Source organism: Labeo rohita, chromosome 5, assembly GCF_022985175.1.
Source record: "Labeo rohita strain BAU-BD-2019 chromosome 5, IGBB_LRoh.1.0, whole genome shotgun sequence".
NCBI lineage: Eukaryota > Metazoa > Chordata > Actinopteri > Cypriniformes > Cyprinidae > Labeo > Labeo rohita.
Genome location: NC_066873.1, coordinates 34,932,977 through 34,953,819, shown reverse-complemented (window position 1 = coordinate 34,953,819; position 20,843 = coordinate 34,932,977). Strand labels below are relative to the sequence as shown.

Below are 20,843 nucleotides of genomic sequence, written 5' to 3'. Positions count from 1 at the left end.
AATCACACGTCGGAATCATTTTCATATGGAAAAATAACATCTTAAAATCTTTTAAAGGGATAGTTCACTAAAAAAATTCTGTCATTAATTACTCACTCTCATGTCGTTCCAAACCCGTAAGACCTTCGCTCATCTTTGGAACAAACATTAAGATATTTTTGATGAAATCCAAGAGTTGTGAAATCCTAGAGTAATAAGGACCTCGTTAAAATAGTCCATGTGACATCAGTGGTTCAGAATACTCTTTGTATGCAAAGAAAACAAAAATAACTTCACATGGACTATTTCATTGATGTCCTTACTATGTTTCTGTGCCTGGAACATGGTAGTACCCTTGCTCTTGGATTTAAAAAAAAAAAAAAAAAAAAAAAAAAAAAAATTCTTAATTTGTATTCTGAAGATGAATGACGATCTTACATGTTTGGAACGACATGAGGGTGAGTAATTAATGACAGAATTTTCATTTTTGGGTGACCTATCCTTTTAAAATAAACGAAAGAATTCAAATCAAAATCATGGATTATGCTCTAGGAAATGTTAAAGGTTAACTATTACTCAAACTGAGTTTGGCAGACACTCATTTCTGAACATGACATTTCTTTGCTGTAACCTGCCAGCTTGTAAATGAGAAATGTGTCCAACAAGCTGTAGAGTTCACAAAATGTACTTCTGCATCTGAAAATCATCACTAAAGAACTGCAAAGTTTTTCACATTTTACAAACCTGTTCATTTTTCCAAGCAAACTTCATAAGCGATTAACTCAAGCTTGTATTTTGAGACTGGAAGAAGTCCAAGTATAGAGATAAACACCACAAAAGTACGAGTATGAATATTGTTCCCAACAGACAGCAGAGTTAATTTACTCAAAAGCAGGAGGATTGAGTTGCTAAAAGATCTGAAGATCTGACCTAATACTGTTCATTCAGTGAAACAGAAAAGCTTTGAAACTGACAACAAAGCAGAGGCTAAAATATAGACGAATGGTCCATATTTCAAAAAGAACAGCGGATTTGTAACAGAGAGAGCTACACAGTGAATGCACAAACTTAAAATAGATCCACAATTTGTCCATGTAGGTCCCATGCTTGCGGTTGAAGGTTGGACAGTGTTTCATCAGAGAGGCTGATATGGCCTTATGGCACGTCAGTTCACGCTACACGCTATCTTTTTCCACTTACCACTATACATCTATCAGCTATGCACAGGTATGGTGTGTTTACAGTCAGGACAGGCGTGATTGCTAGCGTCAGGCAGCCCAACCGCATGCTCAGTTGTGGCTATCAGTAGCGTATCAAGTGTCATTTCTGTGCATTTCGCGATGAAGCGTATAAAGGGCCTCACGTCGCCCTCATTGGCAGTATCCAGGGCGGCATAATACTCTGCCCTCTGTTCTTTCCGAATGGTGATGGGTGGATAACTAGCTTGCATTAGGATTAAGTTCATGAGCAGTCGGGACGTCCGTCCATTCCCGTCCACGAATGGATGCACGTACACCAGTTTATAGTGTGCAAGAGCTGCGAACTCCACCGGGTGTAGATGCAGCGCTTCCTCTGAGTTCAACCACTGCACCAGTTCCTGCATGTGCTTGTCCAGGTCCTGTGGGTGCGGTGGGATGTGATGTCCCACGAACACCTGGGTGACACGGAATCGCCCGGCTTCGACGGGATCGGCGTAGCCTAGGACCCGTCTGTGTATCTCTAGGATGTCGTTTACTGTGATTGCTCCAGCGCGGGATAGCAGGGTTGTGTTTATGTACTTCATTGCTACATCGACGCCAATTGCCTCGTTCTGTTCTTGAAGGCTCTTTCCTGGTACAGCATATCTGGTTTCTATAATATGTCGAATCTCTGAAAGAGTGAGCGTGTTGCCTTCGATAGCTACGGTGTGGTAAATATGATGGTAGTAGGTCTCCTCCATGACTCTACGCAAAGCAGAGTTGCCTTTGGGTATGGACATGAGACGTCGTACCTTTCCATCGATGATTCCAAAGTGACGTTGATCTATTTCCTCTACTAATGGGAGTGTGCGATCCCTGCTCACCAGAGCCTTCTCGTTACAGGGTGAGATGGCGAGGGCTTTGGTGTACAGGTGGTCTGCTTGGACAACGTCTTTTTCCTCCTCCAGTATGGTTCCCAGTTCGGTGAGCGCATCCACAAACTCTGGGTTCATGTTGAGCGCGTGGACGAGCAGCTTATGAGCTTTCTCCCTCTTGCCATTTTTCTTCATCTCCAAAGCTTGCTGGAGAGCTGCCTTTGCCTCCAACTGAGTCTCTGTAAACAAACAGATGGTCAGTGTTTAGTGGTATGACATTCCAGCTAAGAGACGCATAATCGTTAGACATTAACACTTGAAAGTAAGTTTCATTTTTAATTATTTTTCAGTTGTGTCGGTTTAATCGAAATGTATGACACTAAATTGCCTGTAAACCTGATTTCAGTGATCTTCTAATGAGTTTTAGTATCTGTAAAGCTTTCAAAAGCCTAAAAATAAACTGTGGCCACAGAGGTGAATGAGACAAGAATATACGATTTTAAAAAATTCAATTCCATTATTGAACATATATAGCAAAATTAGAGTAGGAAATTCAACAAGAAAAGTAAGAGGGAGAGACTTGATCCACTCAGAATTGACTTAACCACAAAAACAAACAAACAAACAAACAAACAATACAAACAGAACATAACAATGTTATTGTTAAGTAAAAACAAATGTCTGTTAATTGAAATAATATAAAATAAAATAGTAATCGGAAAACTTTTAAATGAAAGAATTAAAAAAAAAAAAAAAAAAAAAAAAAAAAAGAATAATATATATATATATATATATATATATATATATATATATATATATATATGTATGTGTGTGTGTGTGTGTGTTGTTTTTTTAATGTTTTCTAAACAGTTCTCTTCTGCTCACCAAGCCTGCATTTATTTGATATTGATTACTGCAAAAGCAGTAATATTGCAAAATATTTTTACTATTTAAAAAAAAATGCTATTTTCAGCTTCAAAAATTTTCAGCATCATTTCTCCAGTCTTCAGTATCACATGATCCTTTAGAATCATTCTTATATGCTGATTTGCTGTTCAAGAAACATGTATTATTATTATTATTATTATCATCAATAGTTAAAACAGAAACAATACATTTTTTCAGGATTCTCTGATGAATAGAAAGATCAGCATTTATCTGAATTCAAAAAGCTTTTGTAACATTATACATTATACCATTCGAAAGCTTGGAGTCAGTATAATTTTTTTTTATAATGTTACAAAAGATTTCTATTTCAGATAAATGCTGTTAACTTTATATTCATAATGAAACCTGAAAAAAATTCTACACAGCTGTTTTCAACATAATAATAACAATAATGATAATGATAATAATGATAAAATGTTTTTGAGCAGCAAATCAGAATATAAGAATGATTTCTGAAGGATCATGTGACTGGAGTAATGATGCTAAAAATTCAGCTTTGAAATCACAGGAATATGTTACATTTTAAAATAGGCTATATTCAATCAGAAAGCGGTTATTATAAATTGTAAATATTTTTCAAAATATAACTTTTTTTTGCTGTACTTTGGATCAAATAAATGCAGGCTTGGTGAGCAAAAGAGAGTTCAAAAAATGTAAACTTTTGACTGGTAGTGTATATATATATATATATATATATATATATATATATATGAAAGCTATATTATATGAAAGATATATTACAAAATAACAACTAAAAGCTAATTCAAAGCAAATTCAAAGTATTAATAATCTACATAGAGATAAGTAGAAGGGTTAGTGGTTTTCTGATCAGAAAAAAAAATAGATACCGACAGACTGATAGAGACAGATTATGAAGACTGAATAACATGTATCAAGTAAAGAAAGTTACTAGAGTCAATTTTGAATTGACATTCAGCCACTCAACACAAAGTCAACATCAGCGTCAACTGTACCTTTACTAGGCTTGACTTTCTGTGGCAGGAGGTCTAGTGCAGTGAAAGGGACCGTCAGGCTGGTGGTGTGCACTACAGGCCGCTGGACATTGCCCCACAGCTGGCAGCGCAGAAGAGCAAGACCCTTTAATGTGGCACAGCATTGCTCCTCTATTCCTGCTAAAGGCAGCAGCAGAACAAATACAGACCCCAGCAAGCCAAACAGAACAGGTCCCCAGCCCCACAGCAGAGGACCGCTGCAGGCATGCCGGAACACTGCTAGAGCTGCCATCAATCAAGAGATCCAAATGTCACAGGCCACACGTCCAACATTCTTGCAAGACAATATCTGCATGAAAAAAAAAAAAAAGCAGGTTAAGCATAAAATTGTTAAATCAGGTGTACTGTCATTTTTCTTTAGTCTAATGTGAGCCAAGTGGCTCTTTGGCTCATTTACAACCATCTCTCATGTTGTTTCACAGTCTGAAGATGAAAGTAAAATTCACTTGTGGTCAAGCACAGTCGTCTTTAAAACCACCTAAACCTGTATTTGATATGTATAGCTGTCCTATATGCTGTAGATAAACACACTGGCATTTAAGTATTATTATAATTGTAATATCTAACACAATAGGTAAATACGTGAAATACTGTAGAACAAGATTTGTCCAGCTGACACCAGAAATATGACCTTATGGTAGACAGTCCATGACTACAGCAGTTCATGACAAGTCATGTTAATATTCATATATTTCTACAGAAAAACGTTTCGCTAAACACTAAAACCGGCGGCAAGTTACGCACTTTATAAAATAAGACATAAATGTCAGACATACCTTACCGGTTAATGATATGTTATCCTCATTATAAATGATGGATATGCTCAGAAATGTTTCCTCTGGTGTTAGCAACGTCAACTTCCGCGAAACGGATATGGCCTACTTGTAAGGATGATATTGATTGGTTGATTTTACTTAGTATGCGCTTACTGATTGGTCAGAGATTTGCTACACACCCTCGTACAGCAACACATTTTCCAGATCGTAGAACTACATGATTGGACAAGACGCTCTGTTGGATCCTGTTATGTCAATATGTAATGTCCTTTACTAATGGTCTAACAAGATATTTATTTGCATATATAACAACAACAACTTAACGTTTAATAGCGACTTTAAAAGTTGCATCTCAAAGCGCTTTACAAAAAAGATTTAAATAAATAAAAATAATAAAAATAAAAACATGCATCAAAACAATTTAAGAATGGTATAATCTAAAATGTAAATACTACTACTACTACTACTACTAATAATAAATGATTCGGAAGAACGAAGATCACGCCTTAAAGTCTGAACTTTAAACACTTTAAACTCCAAGGGGTAATCTCCGTTTTTCCGAATCGTTTTAAATTATCTATTTATTTTAATTTATTTTATTTTTTCTTAAATAGTGAAGCCAAACTATGAAAGGCCGTGACGTGAAACCTGAGAATTTTAACATTTAAAATGAAAAAAACAAGAAACCTGACAGGGAGCTAGTGCAAAGACTCCAGTATAGGAGTAATCTGGTCACTTGTACACGTATAATATTGGCAAAATAAATTATACGCTTTTTTTCTTTTCACGGTGTAAAAATAAATAAAACAAAATACTTCCTTTTATTTTAGATATTCTCATATGGGAAAGTAGAATTCACTGTCTCACACTAGAGGTCAGTATTGCCTCAGTAATAAAAGTAATAAAATAAATGACAGCTCTTTTTAAATTTCTTCAACAAAAATCTTGGAAATGGTCAACATGGCCCTTACTGCAAATACTGCATTCAAATAAGGACTTAGAAATCTCTACAATATACCATTAATATAAGATACCGTGAATATAACATACCGATATAATATAATTCATATAATATACTATTAAAAATCTTTAATGCGTAAAACACAGGTATACACTGATACAATAACTTCATATAATAATTTATTCTAGTGTAATTTGTGCTGCCATCTCATCAATACTTCTTGACATGTTTTACTTTATTTATAAGAACAGTTTCACAAGTTTAGCCAAATCTGCACGTTATAGCCAAAGGGATATTAAGGAGTGTGTGCATCTGTGTTTGTCGTGGTCAAGGAGACAATAACTGTGCAGGGTGATTTATGACTCTATATCTGCCCTAAAGCTGGCCAGATGTTAATACTAAACCCACACACTCAATTACATAAACACCAAGAAGAGAGAGACAGACTCCATTCATATTAATCATATCATAGATCCTTCACCGAGTCACTAAACCCACTAAACTTGGAATACAAATCATGTCCTTTACGGCCTTTGATGCATATCTGTGTAAAGCAACATGTAGAGAGGCATCTAGAGATGCTATAATTATGTTTTCACTGAAATTACATTGGGAATAATCTCAATCATGATTTTACACCAGTGCTTCATGAATTACTAAGGTCGGGCAGCCCACCTGCAGAACTAAAGTGTATGAATCACCGCACATAATGAGAGCAGTGTGCTTCATTCCTCTACAAAGCAATAAGCCTCAGGGCAGCAAAGGGAAATCTCTAATACATATTGTTGTTGATGTTATTGTTTTTTCATTTTTTGTTTTCTACATTAACATCCCTGCCTCAGGCTTAGAGGATTTCAGGGCATCATACATTATTGCTTGTGTTACATTGCACATTATAGATCCAACAAATCATCACTGTAAACTTTGAGTATTCATATTCAATCCTTCCCAGCACCTCCCCCTTCATAATTATTCATAAACTGGTTTGTGTGTGATCAGCTTGCATGAGTATGTTTTGTACAGTTCATAAGAGCGCATAATCAAAGCTTTTAGTGATAGATGAGGCGCGGGGTTACCATGGAAATGCAGAGGCATGGAATATGCTTTGAGAGGAGGTCACAGAGGGGAAAGGATAGGAAAAATCTGCTCTCTCTCTCTGTTTCATAACTCACTTACCCTACCCTCTAGTAAACCAAAAAATTGTTTTTGTTTCTGCACACATGGTTGGAAACAGTAATGATATTTCTTAATTTATTACTGCATCACCAAAAAATATGAGTACTGCATAAATTTTCTTCTGCCTGCAGGGTCATTTTCTCTGAGGAGGCAAGGGAGGCAAGATAAAAAAAAATCAAAGTACAAAGAATAAAGCAAATATTACAAATTATGACAAGAAAAACCTATAAATCACTTGTTTTTCTAAAGTAAAAGTGTCCAACAGCGACACCAGCAGGTAAAGTTACAGCAGCAGTCCGCGTCTCTCTTGCCTCCCCTGACCCCACTGAAGTTTAACAGACCCCTAAAAGTGGGGTTAACGGAGAATGAATGGGGGAAAAAAGTCAGGTGAGAAGAGGCAATGCCTGCATCGTGATATGATTGGATATGACTGGTTATGATCGGCTGTGACAGGTTCATACGATAAATCCCGCCTCTTTTGTTTGTGTGCGTTTCGCGTTTGCGAATCAGTCTGAATGAACAATATAATAGAATTATTGGGAAAACTAATTTTAAAAAATTAAGTAAACAACTCACTCACTTAGAACCACTTTGTTACATCAAAATCAAACAGCCTGAAAACTTGATATGTGGGGTTTTCAGATTGTTGAAATTAAAATTAAATCTCAGCATCTGTGACCACTGTTTACCGAGCTCTGATGACTGATGAAAAAGAACAGCTGAACATCAGTTCATAAGTAAATACAGCCTATTAATTACATTGCTTATATAAAAATACAATATAGCTTTTTATTCTGGTAGTTTAAGTAGTGTTTATTTAATGTAAAGAAAATGTGACTGAAAAATTATTTTTAAAAAACTAAGGACTTTGCATCCTCATTTCAGAGCACCACTACACCATTTCACCCTTAAACAGTGCTGGGCAAGTTGCTCTGAAAATGTAATTAAATTACTGATTACTGATTACTCTTTTGAAAAGTAATCACATTACTGTTCTGATTACTTTATTTCAAAAGTAATTCGTTACATTACTCGTTACGTTACTTTTTTTGTACATCCACGGAATTTACGTGAAATAGTGAATTTGTGTGTTGCCTACCATCCCAGCATAAACGCTCCGATAAAATAATTGTTATTAAAGCATGAACATTCACAAACCGCTGTTACTTTAACTATAAAAGCAATAGACTGCTGCGTGCATGGTTGCAGAATGCACGGCATTTCGAGCGGTGAGTGGATTCTTTGATTGTCCGTTGCATTTCAGAAATCAACATTGTTCAACGCTGCAAACACATGTTATAAACAGAAACTCTGCCTATGCTTACGCCTGTTAATCATTTTTGTTTTATATAGTTGCTCTTGTTGCTTTTGTGCAATACATGAATAGCAATTAATTTGTTTTAGATATTTTATGTTTAGACGGTTCTATTTTGCGGGAGTCCCGCAAATCATTTTATTCTATCGCATCCTGCAGTCTCTGCCCGCCCGCGCCCGCACCCGCACTCGCCCATTAGGTCTTGTACCGCGCAAGTCTTGTACTCTCTTTTGAGTCCAGTGCCAGTGGATAAGAGACCACTCTCGCTGGACTCGACGCAACAGAGAGCGGCGCGGTACGATAACAGAAGCTGATGCGTTGCTCTCCGCACCCGGTACGTTCTCAATAAGTTTTAATGTGCCATGTTGCCCTTTCAGTTTCTCACGGTTGAAAAGGATTTCTTTCCCTCTAATTGACAACGCACAATAATATTCTTGCCTTTGACAGAAATAAACTAAAAATAATGATTGTATTTCCAGCTACAGAACGCGTGCTTTCCTCTCTCCATGCTGACTATGTTTTCATTGATAGTATCCGCCTCACAGGCGCTTTCCAGTCAAAGTAGTTCTCAGGTAAAGGACGTCGCGTGTGCTAGCCAACACCCTTTTTATATGATAAATCACATTCTGTCTGCAATGATGTAACGCAGCGGTGACGCATGCTTGTAACTATACTCTACTAATTTGGAAATTATAACGCGTTAAATTACTCCGTTACTAAAAAAAAAAAAAAATCAAATTACAGTAACGCGTTACAAAGTAATGGTTTACTGCCCAACACTGCTCTTAAATCTGTGAAATTGTTTTAATAAATGTTGTTCTTGTTTAGAAGGATGCATTAAATATATTTAGAACCCTAATAAAACCATGACTATCAGGAAACACATCCAAAGTTCCATCCTAACAAACCAGTAGCCGCAAGAAAGGGAGGATAAAGAGTTAATGGGTGTGTGAGAGAGATAACATGGGTGTGTGAGAGAGATAACCGAGACAGAGAAATCGCTTGATTTATGGAATGAATTGCCCCAGGTTATCTTGGCTAATATTGCAGTTTGATTTTGAGTCTAGCTACTCCCATGTGGAGTCTCATTCTACTCAAACCGTCTGGAACTCCCAGCCTATCTATCTATCTATCTATCTATCTATCTATCTATGATTTTACCTGTCATCCTATCTATAGGGCAGAGTGTTATATATCAAAATACACTGTAAAAAACAATTTGTTAAGTCAACTTAAAATAATTTGTAACCTGGCTGCCTTAAAATTTTAAGTTCAGTCAAATCAAAAAAAGTTTATTCAACTTGAAATGTTAAATTATACTGAGTGACAACTTAGATATTTGAGTTGAATCAACTTACCCATCTGTTAAGTTTAGCAAACACAAATATCTAAGTTGTTACTTAGTACAACTTAACATTTCAAGTTGACTAAACTTATTTTAGTTGACTGAACTTAAAATTTTAAGGCAGCAGGGTAACAAATTATTTTACGCTGACTCAACAAATTGCATTTTTTATTTTTTACAGTGTAGGCTGGTCATTTTGATAGCTTTTTTTTTAATGCAGCAAGTCAACTGTCTTCAGTTTCTGGGCAATTTATTTCGGTTTACTATACTAGCAAGTTGATGTACTGTTTCAGGTGTGTTTATAGACCTCAAAAATTTGTACTGTTGGTGTGCCTCCAGAAACAGAGTTATGAAACGTTGGTTTAAAAGGATCCTTGTGTGCCTTAGAACCAAATGTGTTAGATTCTTAAATAAACATAGCATGGTCAAATAAGACCATGTTATGTTCAAATAAGAATCTACTCATTGCCTGAGAGTAATGGCTTCAGTCTCACTATTTATGTCATTTCTGACAAAGAGAAAGACAAAAACTAAGAAACTAAAATAGTATTGATCAGGTAGGCTTACCTTTGTTCATTGTTGTTTATCCATGATTTCAAATAAGAATCTACTCATTGCCTGAGAGTAATGGCTTCAGTCTCACTATTTATGTCATTTCTGACAAAGAGAAAGACAAAAACTAAGAAACTGAAATAACTTTCACGCAGAGCTTCCAAAAGCCTGAGACCTGTAATCTGTTATGTAACAGACCTCAGAATGGCTGTATCCAAAATCGCCCCCTAAAGCCTCATTCATTATTCCACTAATATATTCCACTTGAAGGACTGAATGAAAACAAGTGAGAGAAATCGGACACTGAGTGCACCAGAAGGACTGCCGCTTTTGCGTAGTTTCAGCTTTTGCATAGTTTGGCAACTCTAGTAGTAAGATTAAAGGATTGGTCTTGAACTTTCATAGGAAAGATGTATAAATTCTAGTTTTCTAGTAGTACATTTTAATAATCAATTTACAGTGAGTTTACACCTGTGTTGTATAGGTATAAATATGTTTTGGTCAGTTTCCAGGATGCACAGCCATTGTGGTAATACAGAAAAATACATACATTTTTATTGAACATTTATGGAGCAACAGATTTTGTGTGAAAATAAATCATACAAGTCATTAATTTTGTTTAAAAATCTCATAAATGCATGAGGCTCCACACATGGGGTAAAGGCTTACCAGCATGGGGTAAAAAGCTCACAGTATTGATACAAATACTTTATATAATATATGATATTTGCCATCTGAATCTAACAATGTCATGTCAACAAATGGAAAAGTCAACCTTCTATTAATTATCATGTTAATTATTGTGCCTTTTTGCCCCAACAGCAGGGGCGCTTTTACCCCAAACACCAAACTTTTACATATTCTTTCATTATTTAAAAACTGCTGTTTTAATTATCTTAAAAAAAAACAAACAAACAAACAAACAAAAAACCACATAAAACACATTTTGCAGAAGGCATGAAGTTTTGGTGGGGGATTGGCATACTAGACAAATAACAGTTTGATCTTGCATTGCTAGTATTGATCAGGCAGGCTTACCTTTGTTCATTGTTGTTTATCCATGATTTCAAATAAGAATCCCCCAATGGCTTTTCAGTGCAAATCATTAGTTTTATAATAAATTGTAACAAATAGTCCTAACAAACAGTGTGGGAGTGTGTTCAGAAAAATCAGTAGCTGCAAGAAAGGGAGGATAAAGAGCCAGCGTTTAATGGGTGTGTGAGAGAGATAACCCAGACAGAGAAATCGCTTGAATTATGGAATGAATTGCCCTAGGTTATCTTGGCTAATATTGCAATTTGATTTTGAGTCTACTCCCACTGTGGAGTCTCATTCTACTCAAACCGTCTGGAACTCCCCGCCTGAGCAAACAAGATCAAATAAACTAAAAAAACATGAGGGGAATCTATCTATCTATCTATCTATGATTTTATCTGACATCCTGCACGGGGCACGGAGAGTACTATGCTAGCAAGTTGATGTGCTGTTTCAGGTGGTTTATAGACCTCAAATATTTGTACCGTTGGTGTGCCTCCAGAAACAGAGTTTCAAAGTGCTGGTTTAAAAGGATCCTTATGTGCCTCAGAACCAAATATGTGTTAGATTTTTAAATAAACATAGCATGGTCTACCCTTTGCCTGAGAGTAAATCAGCACGAATGGCTTCAGTCTCACTATTTATGTCATTTCTGAGAAAGAGGAAGACAAAAAATAGCGCCCTATTTAAGGGTATAAGCAGTGATTTCGGATACAGCCAATGTCATGACTGACCAGCCAGAAGAGCTGTGCAAAAATGACTTGCCCTTTTGAATTTAAAATTTCATGCTGTCAGGACTAAGGACCTGTTGTGTCATGTTTTGCCTTATTTGGTCTTTTTCATGTCCTTGTTTAGTTTAGTTGATTATTCCTTACACCTGAGTTCATAATTATTTCTTGTATTTAATTTCCTTGTTTGTTTTGTCTTCCTTTGTTGGGTCTAATTGTTTGTTACTCAGTATTTACCTGTGTCTGCTCAAGCCTCTGTTTTGGATTATCCCTTGTGTTTGTAGTCGTTAAAAGACGATTGACGTTTCCAGTGTGTTTCCTGAGACAGCGTATTGTGACATGTATGCTGATAATATCAACTTAAATATTTGATATGTATGTGTTGGCAGTGAAGTGTGAGTGAAACTGGTTCAGCAAGTTAATGAGCTAAGAAGACCATACATACAGGGCAAATACAAATATATCCTTATTGACTTTTGACAATTTGCTTTTCACGTCTGTACAAGAAGAAACATGTTCTTCTATTCATGAAACTTGTGCAAAGGAACAACTTGTCTTTCTCACATTTGCTTGGTATGTGACTAGTGACAGTATGTGAAAGTTACTCTTGGCACTGTCACCTTTGGCTTACTTAGTTGGCGACACTTAATTACTGGCAGTATTGTCGGCTTGAGTGTGAGACACTATTTGAAGAAAACTGAACTGAGCTGAAGGGTGAGATCAAACTGACTTTAACTGAAAAACTTACCGTTTGTCCTCTTTCATAATTGACACACTATTTTCCTGTTGAGCACTGTAAAGTTGCATTGACACAATCTGTATTGTATGGAGAGCTATGTAAATAAAGGTGACTTGACTTGACTTGAAATGCCTAGATCTTACCATTTAACTAAAATCTGTGCGGTATTCAGAGCCCAGGACTCTGATAGTGGGTGACTCTTTTATCAGAAACATCAGTAGCAGGACTACAATGACATGCTGCTTTCCTCAAGCAACCGTCTCTGATGTGAACAAGGAACTTAAAGGGGCCATCAAATGCCCATTTTCCACAAGTTAATATGATTCTTTAGGGTCTTAATGAAAAGTCTATAATATACTTTGATTAAAAATTCTCAATGGTTTTGTAAAATAACACCCTTTTTACCTTGTCAAAATGAGCTCAGCAAAAATCATCTCATTCTAAGGGGTTGTTCCTTTAAATGCAAATGAGCTCTGCTCACCCCGCCCCTCTCTTCTCTCTGTGAGAAGACGGTCTTGGTTACATTAGCTGCATGTAGCCTCATGTAGCCGCGTTATAAGGAAAGGCGATCGCAAAGATTCATAAAAAAACCCTTATACTCACTTTTGCTGTAAGTAAAGCTGGATCATGAATGATTTGCGCGAACATAGACGGATATATGTAGATCGGGAGGTGCATTCCCTTCACAAACAAACGCAATCTACTGCATCTTCAGCAGCTCAGATGTCGGGAGTAAATGACGACCACTATGTTCACTATTACATCCAGCAACACAACACAACACCTCAATCGCTCAATCGGAGATATTCTTGTCTAACTTACATCCCTGCTCCGGTATTGAAACAAAGAGGGCGGACTGTGACAGCTGATTCGAGGTAAATCGCTTATGTCAATCAACTATCGTGGGAGTGGCCTCTGTGGGTGTGACGTCACAACGACAGGCATCTGAGAACCGCTCGATTTGAAAAAGGGAATATTATTTTTACAGATTAATTAAAAATCACTGCATGGATTTTTATCATTATAGGGTAGATTTGTACATACACTGCCAACACACATTAATGTTCAAACAACATGAAAAAGTGAACTTAGCATCCGATGACCCCTTTAAGAACATTCTAATGAAGCACAAGACTGCAAATCGATTCATCATCCATGTTGGGAAGATTGATATTTGGAAAGAGCAGTCAGAACTTCTTAAGAAGGAGTTAAGTGCATAATAGGGGTCCTATTATGCTCTTTAACAGAGGCTTGATTTTCTTTTGACAATATTTTCTTATCTCTCCATCATCCTTCAGTAGTGTGTGCCAATCCACACAACCTGAATGGCACACACACACCTCCCCAGAGTTCTTCTTATCGCTCCACTGACACTGATGAGTGCTATGTGTAAAAGTTGAAATTCTTTTAACTTGACACATCGTCTTAAAAAGACACAGGATGCAGGCGTACCGGTCGTGCATGTCCACCAAGCGTGTGAAAACCAATGGAAAAGTAGCACACTGGAATGGAAAACCTGTTCTGTGCGAATGGCCCCTAAGGCCTTCTCAAGTTGTACGGCTGACCCATCTAATCTGCAGCCTATTACGTGTCGAAATAAGATTGCTGTGGGGACAAAAATTAATGCCATAAGCATTTTTAAACATTCACTCACTAAAAAATAAATCATTTCTGATCAATGGCTTAACCACAAACAACCTAGATTTTATGTTTTTAAACAAAACATGGCTAGAAGACAGCTGCAGTGTGACAGTGCTCAATGAAACAGTCCCTTCTAACTTTACTTTCATGAGTGTCTGCAGAGCTGTTAGGAGAGGTGGACATGTAGCTGTTCTGTTTAAAGATGGCTATCAATGCAAGCAGACCCACTACTGCCAAAAGCAGCATCCTCTAAAAAACCTTTTTTTTTTTTTTACTCTGCTTTAATAAAAGTCTGTTCATGCTTATTGATATCCACACATTTTTTTGTGTTAGCAGTGAAGTGTGAGTGAAACTGGTTCAGCGAGTTAATGAGTTAAGAAAACAATCCTTTTAGCACTTATGACATATGACTATTATAGGGCAAATACAATTATATCCTTATTGACTTTTGACAGTTTGCTTTTCATGTCTGTACAGAGAGAAACATGAGGTGGAGGTGTAGCTGCTCTATTTAAAGATGTCTATCAATGCAAGCAAGTGTCATTTGGTCAGTAATTGTCTTTTGAATATCTAGGGATTCTGCTGAAAGGTGCTCCACACATTCTACTTATTATTTACAGGCCTCCAAAATACTTTCCAGCTTTTGCTGAAGAGTTTACAGAACTGTTATCAATGATTTCCTCAGAGTTTGACTGTTTTGCTATTGCAGGGGATTTTAATATTCACATAGATAATGCAGAAATCAATGCTACAAAGGAAATTATAACTGTTTTAAACACTTTTGACCTGATTCAGCATGTGCATGGACCCACACACAATTGTGGACATGATTATTCATCAGTAAGGATCTAAACATATCTGATCACTTCTGTATTGTCTTTGATATATTGATCTCTGCTACCACTGAATCTAGATCTGTCTTTATTCAATAACAAAGACACTAGTGTGCTATTTATGAAGGTTATATCTTTAACACCAAGCATTTCTGCAGACTCTGTTGATCTCCTGAATTCCTTTAACTCAAATGTTAAGAATGTTATTGAAGACATTGCACCGGTTAAAGTCAGTAGGAAGACTGGCAGACAAAAATCACCTTTGAGAAAATCAACAGCTGTATAGAGTATGAAAAGACAATGCAGAAAATCTGTGCGGATGTGGCAGAAGACGAAACTTGAAATTCACTATAGTGTCTATAAAGACAGCCTTCATGCTTTCATTGTGGAACTACACAAAGCTAGACAAACGTTCTTCTCAAACCTTATCAACAGTAACTTAACACTCGCACTCTTTTACATTGAGAAACTAACAACCCCCGCCAAGTCAGATTCCCAGTGAAATGCTCTCCGACAGCAGAGCAGAGAAGAAGTTACTATGTCTGTTTTTGAAGAAATTGATAGCAACATTTTGGAAGAAATGGTACAGCACCTTAAATCGTCAACCTGCTACCTTGACACGCTTCTCACATCTTTTTTCAAAAGTGTGCTTAACTGTTTAAAAGCAGATCTCTTAGAAGTGGTGATCACCTCACTTATTTCTGTGACTTTTCCAAACTCCCTGAAAACTGCAGTTGATAAGCCCCTCCTGAAAAAGAGCAATCTTGATAACACCATTTTGAGCAACAATAGACCAATATCAAATCCTCCTTTTATAGGCATGATTATTGAAAAGGTTTTCATCAAGTTTGCTGATGACGCAATGGTGGTAGGTCTTATCAGCAACAACGATGAAACACCCTACAGAGAGGAAGTGGCGCAACTGGTTGAATGGTGTGGTGCTAACAACCTGTTCCTCAATGCGAGTAAGACAAAGGAGGTTGTGATGGACTTCAGGAGGAACTCTGTTGACCACCCCCCACTGACCATCGACAGCTCAGCTGTGGAGAGAGTCAGCAGCACTAAGTTCCTGGGGGTGCACATCACAGAGGATCCCACCTGGACCACCAACACCATGTCACTCTCCAAGAAGGCACAACAGCGCCTACACTTTCTCCGCCGGCTGAAAAGAGCAAGTTTCCCTCCACCCATCCTCACCACATTCTACAGTGGAACCATTGAGAGTGTGCTGACCAGCCGCATCACTGTCTGGTAAGGGAACTGCAGTGCTGCTGACCTTAAGACCCTACAACAGACAGTGAACACAGCTGCAAAGATTGTCGGTACCCCTCTCCCCTCCCTCTGCAAGACTGCTAAACAGCTTTTTCCCCCAGGCTGTGAGAGCCCTCATTTTCAACCACCTCACCCCCCTATGAAACCTTATCCACAATTTAAACTGTTGAAAAACTCAAAACACGGTGCTATACACAGGTGAGTGGGCTGAACAAAGCACCTGTAGTAACGCATTCTTCATCTCTATATGCACCAGGCACTTTCCTATAAACACTACATGTTACACAGAAAACATTGTGCACCTCTGAGTGTGCAACATACAGGTGAGCGGGCTAGACAAACCACCTGTAGAAACACACTCTTTTCTCTCTATATGCACCAGACACTTTCTTATTAACAACCCATGTTACAAGAACCTAATAAGTATTTAACAAATGTTTACTTGTCAGTGCACCACAAATCATACTGCACTATTTGCTTCTTAACCTTTAAATACCTCTTCTGCACATTATCATGCACAGTTATTATGTAAAGTACTTGTACAGTCTGTCTTAGGTTATGTGTATGTATAGTCAATTATTTATAGTATATGTATAGTAGATGTATAGGTTTAAAAAAATAGTTTCTACGTCCTGTGAATGTATGTTCATATTTATGTAGCACTGTGGTCCTGCTAGACACAGCATTTTGTTCCAATGTATGTCCACACATGTAGCGGAATGACAATAAAGCTCGACTTCACTTGACTTGTTTTTAATCAGCTGAACTACTACTTAAACTCACATAGATACTTGGACAATTTTCAATCAGGTTTCTGACCGCATCACAGCACAGAGGACTGGATTTGGGAAACGCTGTTCTAGAGAGACTGGAAAACTGGGTCGGGCTTTCTGGGATGGTCCTCAAATGGTTCAGCTTTCTGGGATGGTCCTCAAATGGACTCCATGACATGCGGAGTCCCACAAGGCTCAATTCTTGCTTTTAGCTATTATGAAGCCCACAGTTGGAAACAGCTTCCAGAAGAGATCAGATGTGCCAAAACATTAGCCACATTTAAATCCAGACTCAAAACTCATATGTTTAGTTGTGCATTTACAAAATGAGCACTGTGCTACATCCGAACTGATTGCACTGTAGTTTATGTAGAATCTAAATTTAAATGTTCTTAAATTCTTTGTTGTGATTTGGTTTCATGATTATATAAATTCCTTTTATGTACACCACAAATGTGCTATGTAAATAAACTTGCCTTGCCTTACTCTCCTCAATTATAGATGATCAAAGGAAAAGTCAAAAATGACTTTTTAAAATGCCACGTTTAACTGCTTGATCATCATTTGCTCATGCCTTTTCTGTGTTTCTGTGCCTGTATAAACTGTTAAAAAGAGTTTTATGAGGTGTTATGACTGGAAATTGTGGCAGTTTTTGTTTGTTTGTTTGTTTGCTTTTTTGGCATTCAGAAGATTCTGTGAACCACGATTCTTGAAACACAAGCATGTTATTATTCTTTTTAATTATTATTTGTTATGTTTTCACTGCTTAAAGGGATCTCAGAATGGAATTTCCATCAGCATTGACTCATCCTCATTCTGTACAAGATGCATTTTCTTTCTTGAGATAAATATGAGCAAAGATTTTTTAGATAAATCTCTCTGTGAGTTCCTATAACGCAAGTGTACCAAACAAGTTTGGGTTTAAAAACCATGCAAGATGAACATGAACAATATGTGTGTGTAAGAAAAATACCAAGATTTAAGACTTTTTAAAATATTGCACCACAAAGCAACAGCTTTGGAGGTCCGCTTGCGTTCTATGGACTCACAGAAATGGATTATTTTTCTGAAAGTCTTTGTGTTCATTTGAAAAAAAGAAAGGGGACATGATTTCTTCTTGACCTGAATTAAGGTCAGTTTCCCATCTCTCAATATCCCACATCCCATACTGTCTCGGTGGGAATAAAGAATCTGAGTGAGTCGAGCAGAAACTGATGTTTGTTATTCCTAGATTTGATCATGTCCACTGAACAAAACTTTTACATGATCTCAAGTTTAATAAATTAACTGAAATATGGTCATGAGTACTTACTCTTATACTGATATGTGATGTTGACAAATACATAATGTTTGTTTTTTTCCCTGTCATTCCTGTTTGCGACTTGGAGCATGTTTGTTCATGTCTTTTTTGCACACCTGACAAACTTACGATGACATTGCTGTCCACCCACACTATTTTTTATGCAAGTACAGACCTGAGAGCTAACAACAATATACTTCCTACCCACACAGCTTTAAACCAACCAGTTTTAATGCTACCTCTGTGCTCAACAAAAAACTTTGTACGAGACTGTCTGGAAAAGGAATGTTGTAGGTTATTTGAGGCCACACACACACGCACACACACAAGAACAAAGAGCTACTACAGTAATCAGTATCACTGCAGGGCTGTAACATCTGTCTTGTCTGGATAAGACAGAAAAGATTAGTGAGGAAAGCAATACGGTGCTCACGCGATGACACAGTCGCTTATGTGTTAAATTAACGAACAGTTGGGTGAAATCTGCAATGTGTTTCAGATTCATGCAGTTGGTCTTAAAGGGACAACAGCCTAATTTAATTTGCTACTGTCTGTGTCATTAATGTTAATACCATAACAAAAAGCAAAAATGAAAATCACTCATAGAGCTTTCGGACGCAGCCTCGGTTTGACATAATGACATCATCACATGGCACAGCTGATTGGTTCTACTTTGTATCAGCAGCCAATAAGCCTGCAACATTCAAATACTTGGCTAGTGCTTGCCATAGCAGTTGCAGTGCTATCATCTATTACGCAGAGATCAAACACAATAAGCTGTGCTTCCATTACCCTTTAATACAGCTAATGGAAACGCGCCAATTTCGCAAAACTCCTATATATCGCAAAAAAATTTTACGCTTGCATGAGGTGGTTTTTCAGGCAATTCGAAAAGGAATATTTCGCAAAACTGCAATTGAAATGGCTTTTTTTTTCGCATTTACAGTTCACATGGCATAAGTTAAAAATCATATGATCATTCTTCAGTGTACTATAAACTCCAAAAAACACTTCATAGCCCCTCTCAAGTATAAGGGGCCTTCCCTGATATTAATGCTTAGACTATGTACGCTGCACGCATCTGCGGCGCCTAATGGCTCCAACCGGAGCTGATATAATGTATATCCACAAGTTTCCTATTCCCCAATGAGGCCTTGCGACAAAAGTGGGAGTGTCTTCCGGTTCAAAATAAACAAGCGGAATGTGACACTCATTCACTCAACAGTTGACAGGAGTGACGGGCAAATGAAGCCTGATGAAGCATCGAGACTTTCCTCTGACTGTTTCGGGAAAAGATTCAAAGCTTTGAGAGTGCCGAAAACAGTGCGATCTGGTGGTTAGTAAAAAATAAAGCAGCCAAAAGCCTGTGAAGGTCCGTCGGAAGAAGCATTCACCACAATTTCCATAGATTGATCCATGTTATATGCACAAATAAAAGCCTTACCGTGTGTGTGTTTGTTTGTTGAATTTCTTACTCTGATAAATTTATTTACCCATTGAACAGTGCCATTAAATGCCAGTACGAATATCAATATAATGTAATAGAAGAATAATGTACACATATGTTAATAGTATATGGCATATATTTAATTTTCCTGAAATAATTTGTATTCTTCATATTACTTGTATAACTGGGTATTTAAAAATGTTATTATTAAATAGGTCCCAAAGAAAATGTACTTACAAAGTAAGATCTGGGGGTCGAACATTAGGACACGCAAAATGAATTGTGCACATGACTGGACAGAAAGTGAGGCTTCTACGAAAGGGATTTCTATGTTAACAAGCCTCGAATCGAGGCTTCATCTGGCATGCCCTTTAAACACAAGCTGTGATGTCTCGGTTCAAATATCATTTCACTAGTTGACAGTCATTCAAGATTTAGTGATCCAAACTTGCTAATGATGTGGGAACACAAATTCAAAAAGCATATGTTGTGCATAAGAACGTAATGACATCTCTCAAAAAGGTGTGCATCTTTACAAAGTAAACAATAGTCTAAAAAACACTTAGCCTCTTTGCTAATTAGCACACAAAATACCATTGGTATACTACGTCCGCCGCCTCATCAGAAGTTGTACCCACTGTTCTTTTTTACAGTAGCACCCCCCGGAAACTTGTAATAAAGCCAAAATCCATTGCCATGACTTATCGCGAGAGGAACAAATTACGTTTTAGTCACATAACAACCCTGGTGAAAAAAACACCATATGCTGGTAGGTATATTTTGATGCTGGTTTAAGCTGGTCCTTTGCTGGTTTATGACCAGCTAAAACCAGCATAAACTAGCAAAAGACCAGCTTAAACCACCATCAAATCATACCTAACCAGCATCCCAGCATCAAAACATACCCACCAGCATATGCTGTTTTTTTCCACTAAGGAACATTTAATGGAAACCTTG

The 20,843-nt window shown here is 37.3% G+C and overlaps 1 protein-coding gene across 3 annotated transcripts; it reads right to left on the bottom strand.

The window, feature by feature from the left end:
* Positions 1-350: 350 nt before the first annotated feature.
* On the bottom strand, positions 351-11,363 carry ficd (FIC domain protein adenylyltransferase). Of its 3 annotated transcripts, none has more exons than XM_051111157.1 (3): positions 11,157-11,363; positions 3,955-4,282; positions 351-2,271 (listed from the first exon to the last, which is right to left on the bottom strand). In XM_051111157.1, exons 2-3 carry the CDS (start codon positions 4,223-4,225, stop codon positions 1,193-1,195), a joined length of 1,350 nt encoding a protein of 449 aa, XP_050967114.1. In that variant the 5' UTR covers positions 4,226-4,282; positions 11,157-11,363; the 3' UTR covers positions 351-1,192. The 3 variants fall into 3 exon arrangements, with proteins under 3 accessions (XP_050967114.1, XP_050967113.1, XP_050967112.1); XM_051111156.1 differs by lacking the exon at positions 11,157-11,363 and adding an exon at positions 4,775-4,882; XM_051111155.1 differs by lacking the exon at positions 11,157-11,363 and adding an exon at positions 4,770-4,867.
* Between the last annotated feature and the right edge of the window lie 9,480 nt (positions 11,364-20,843).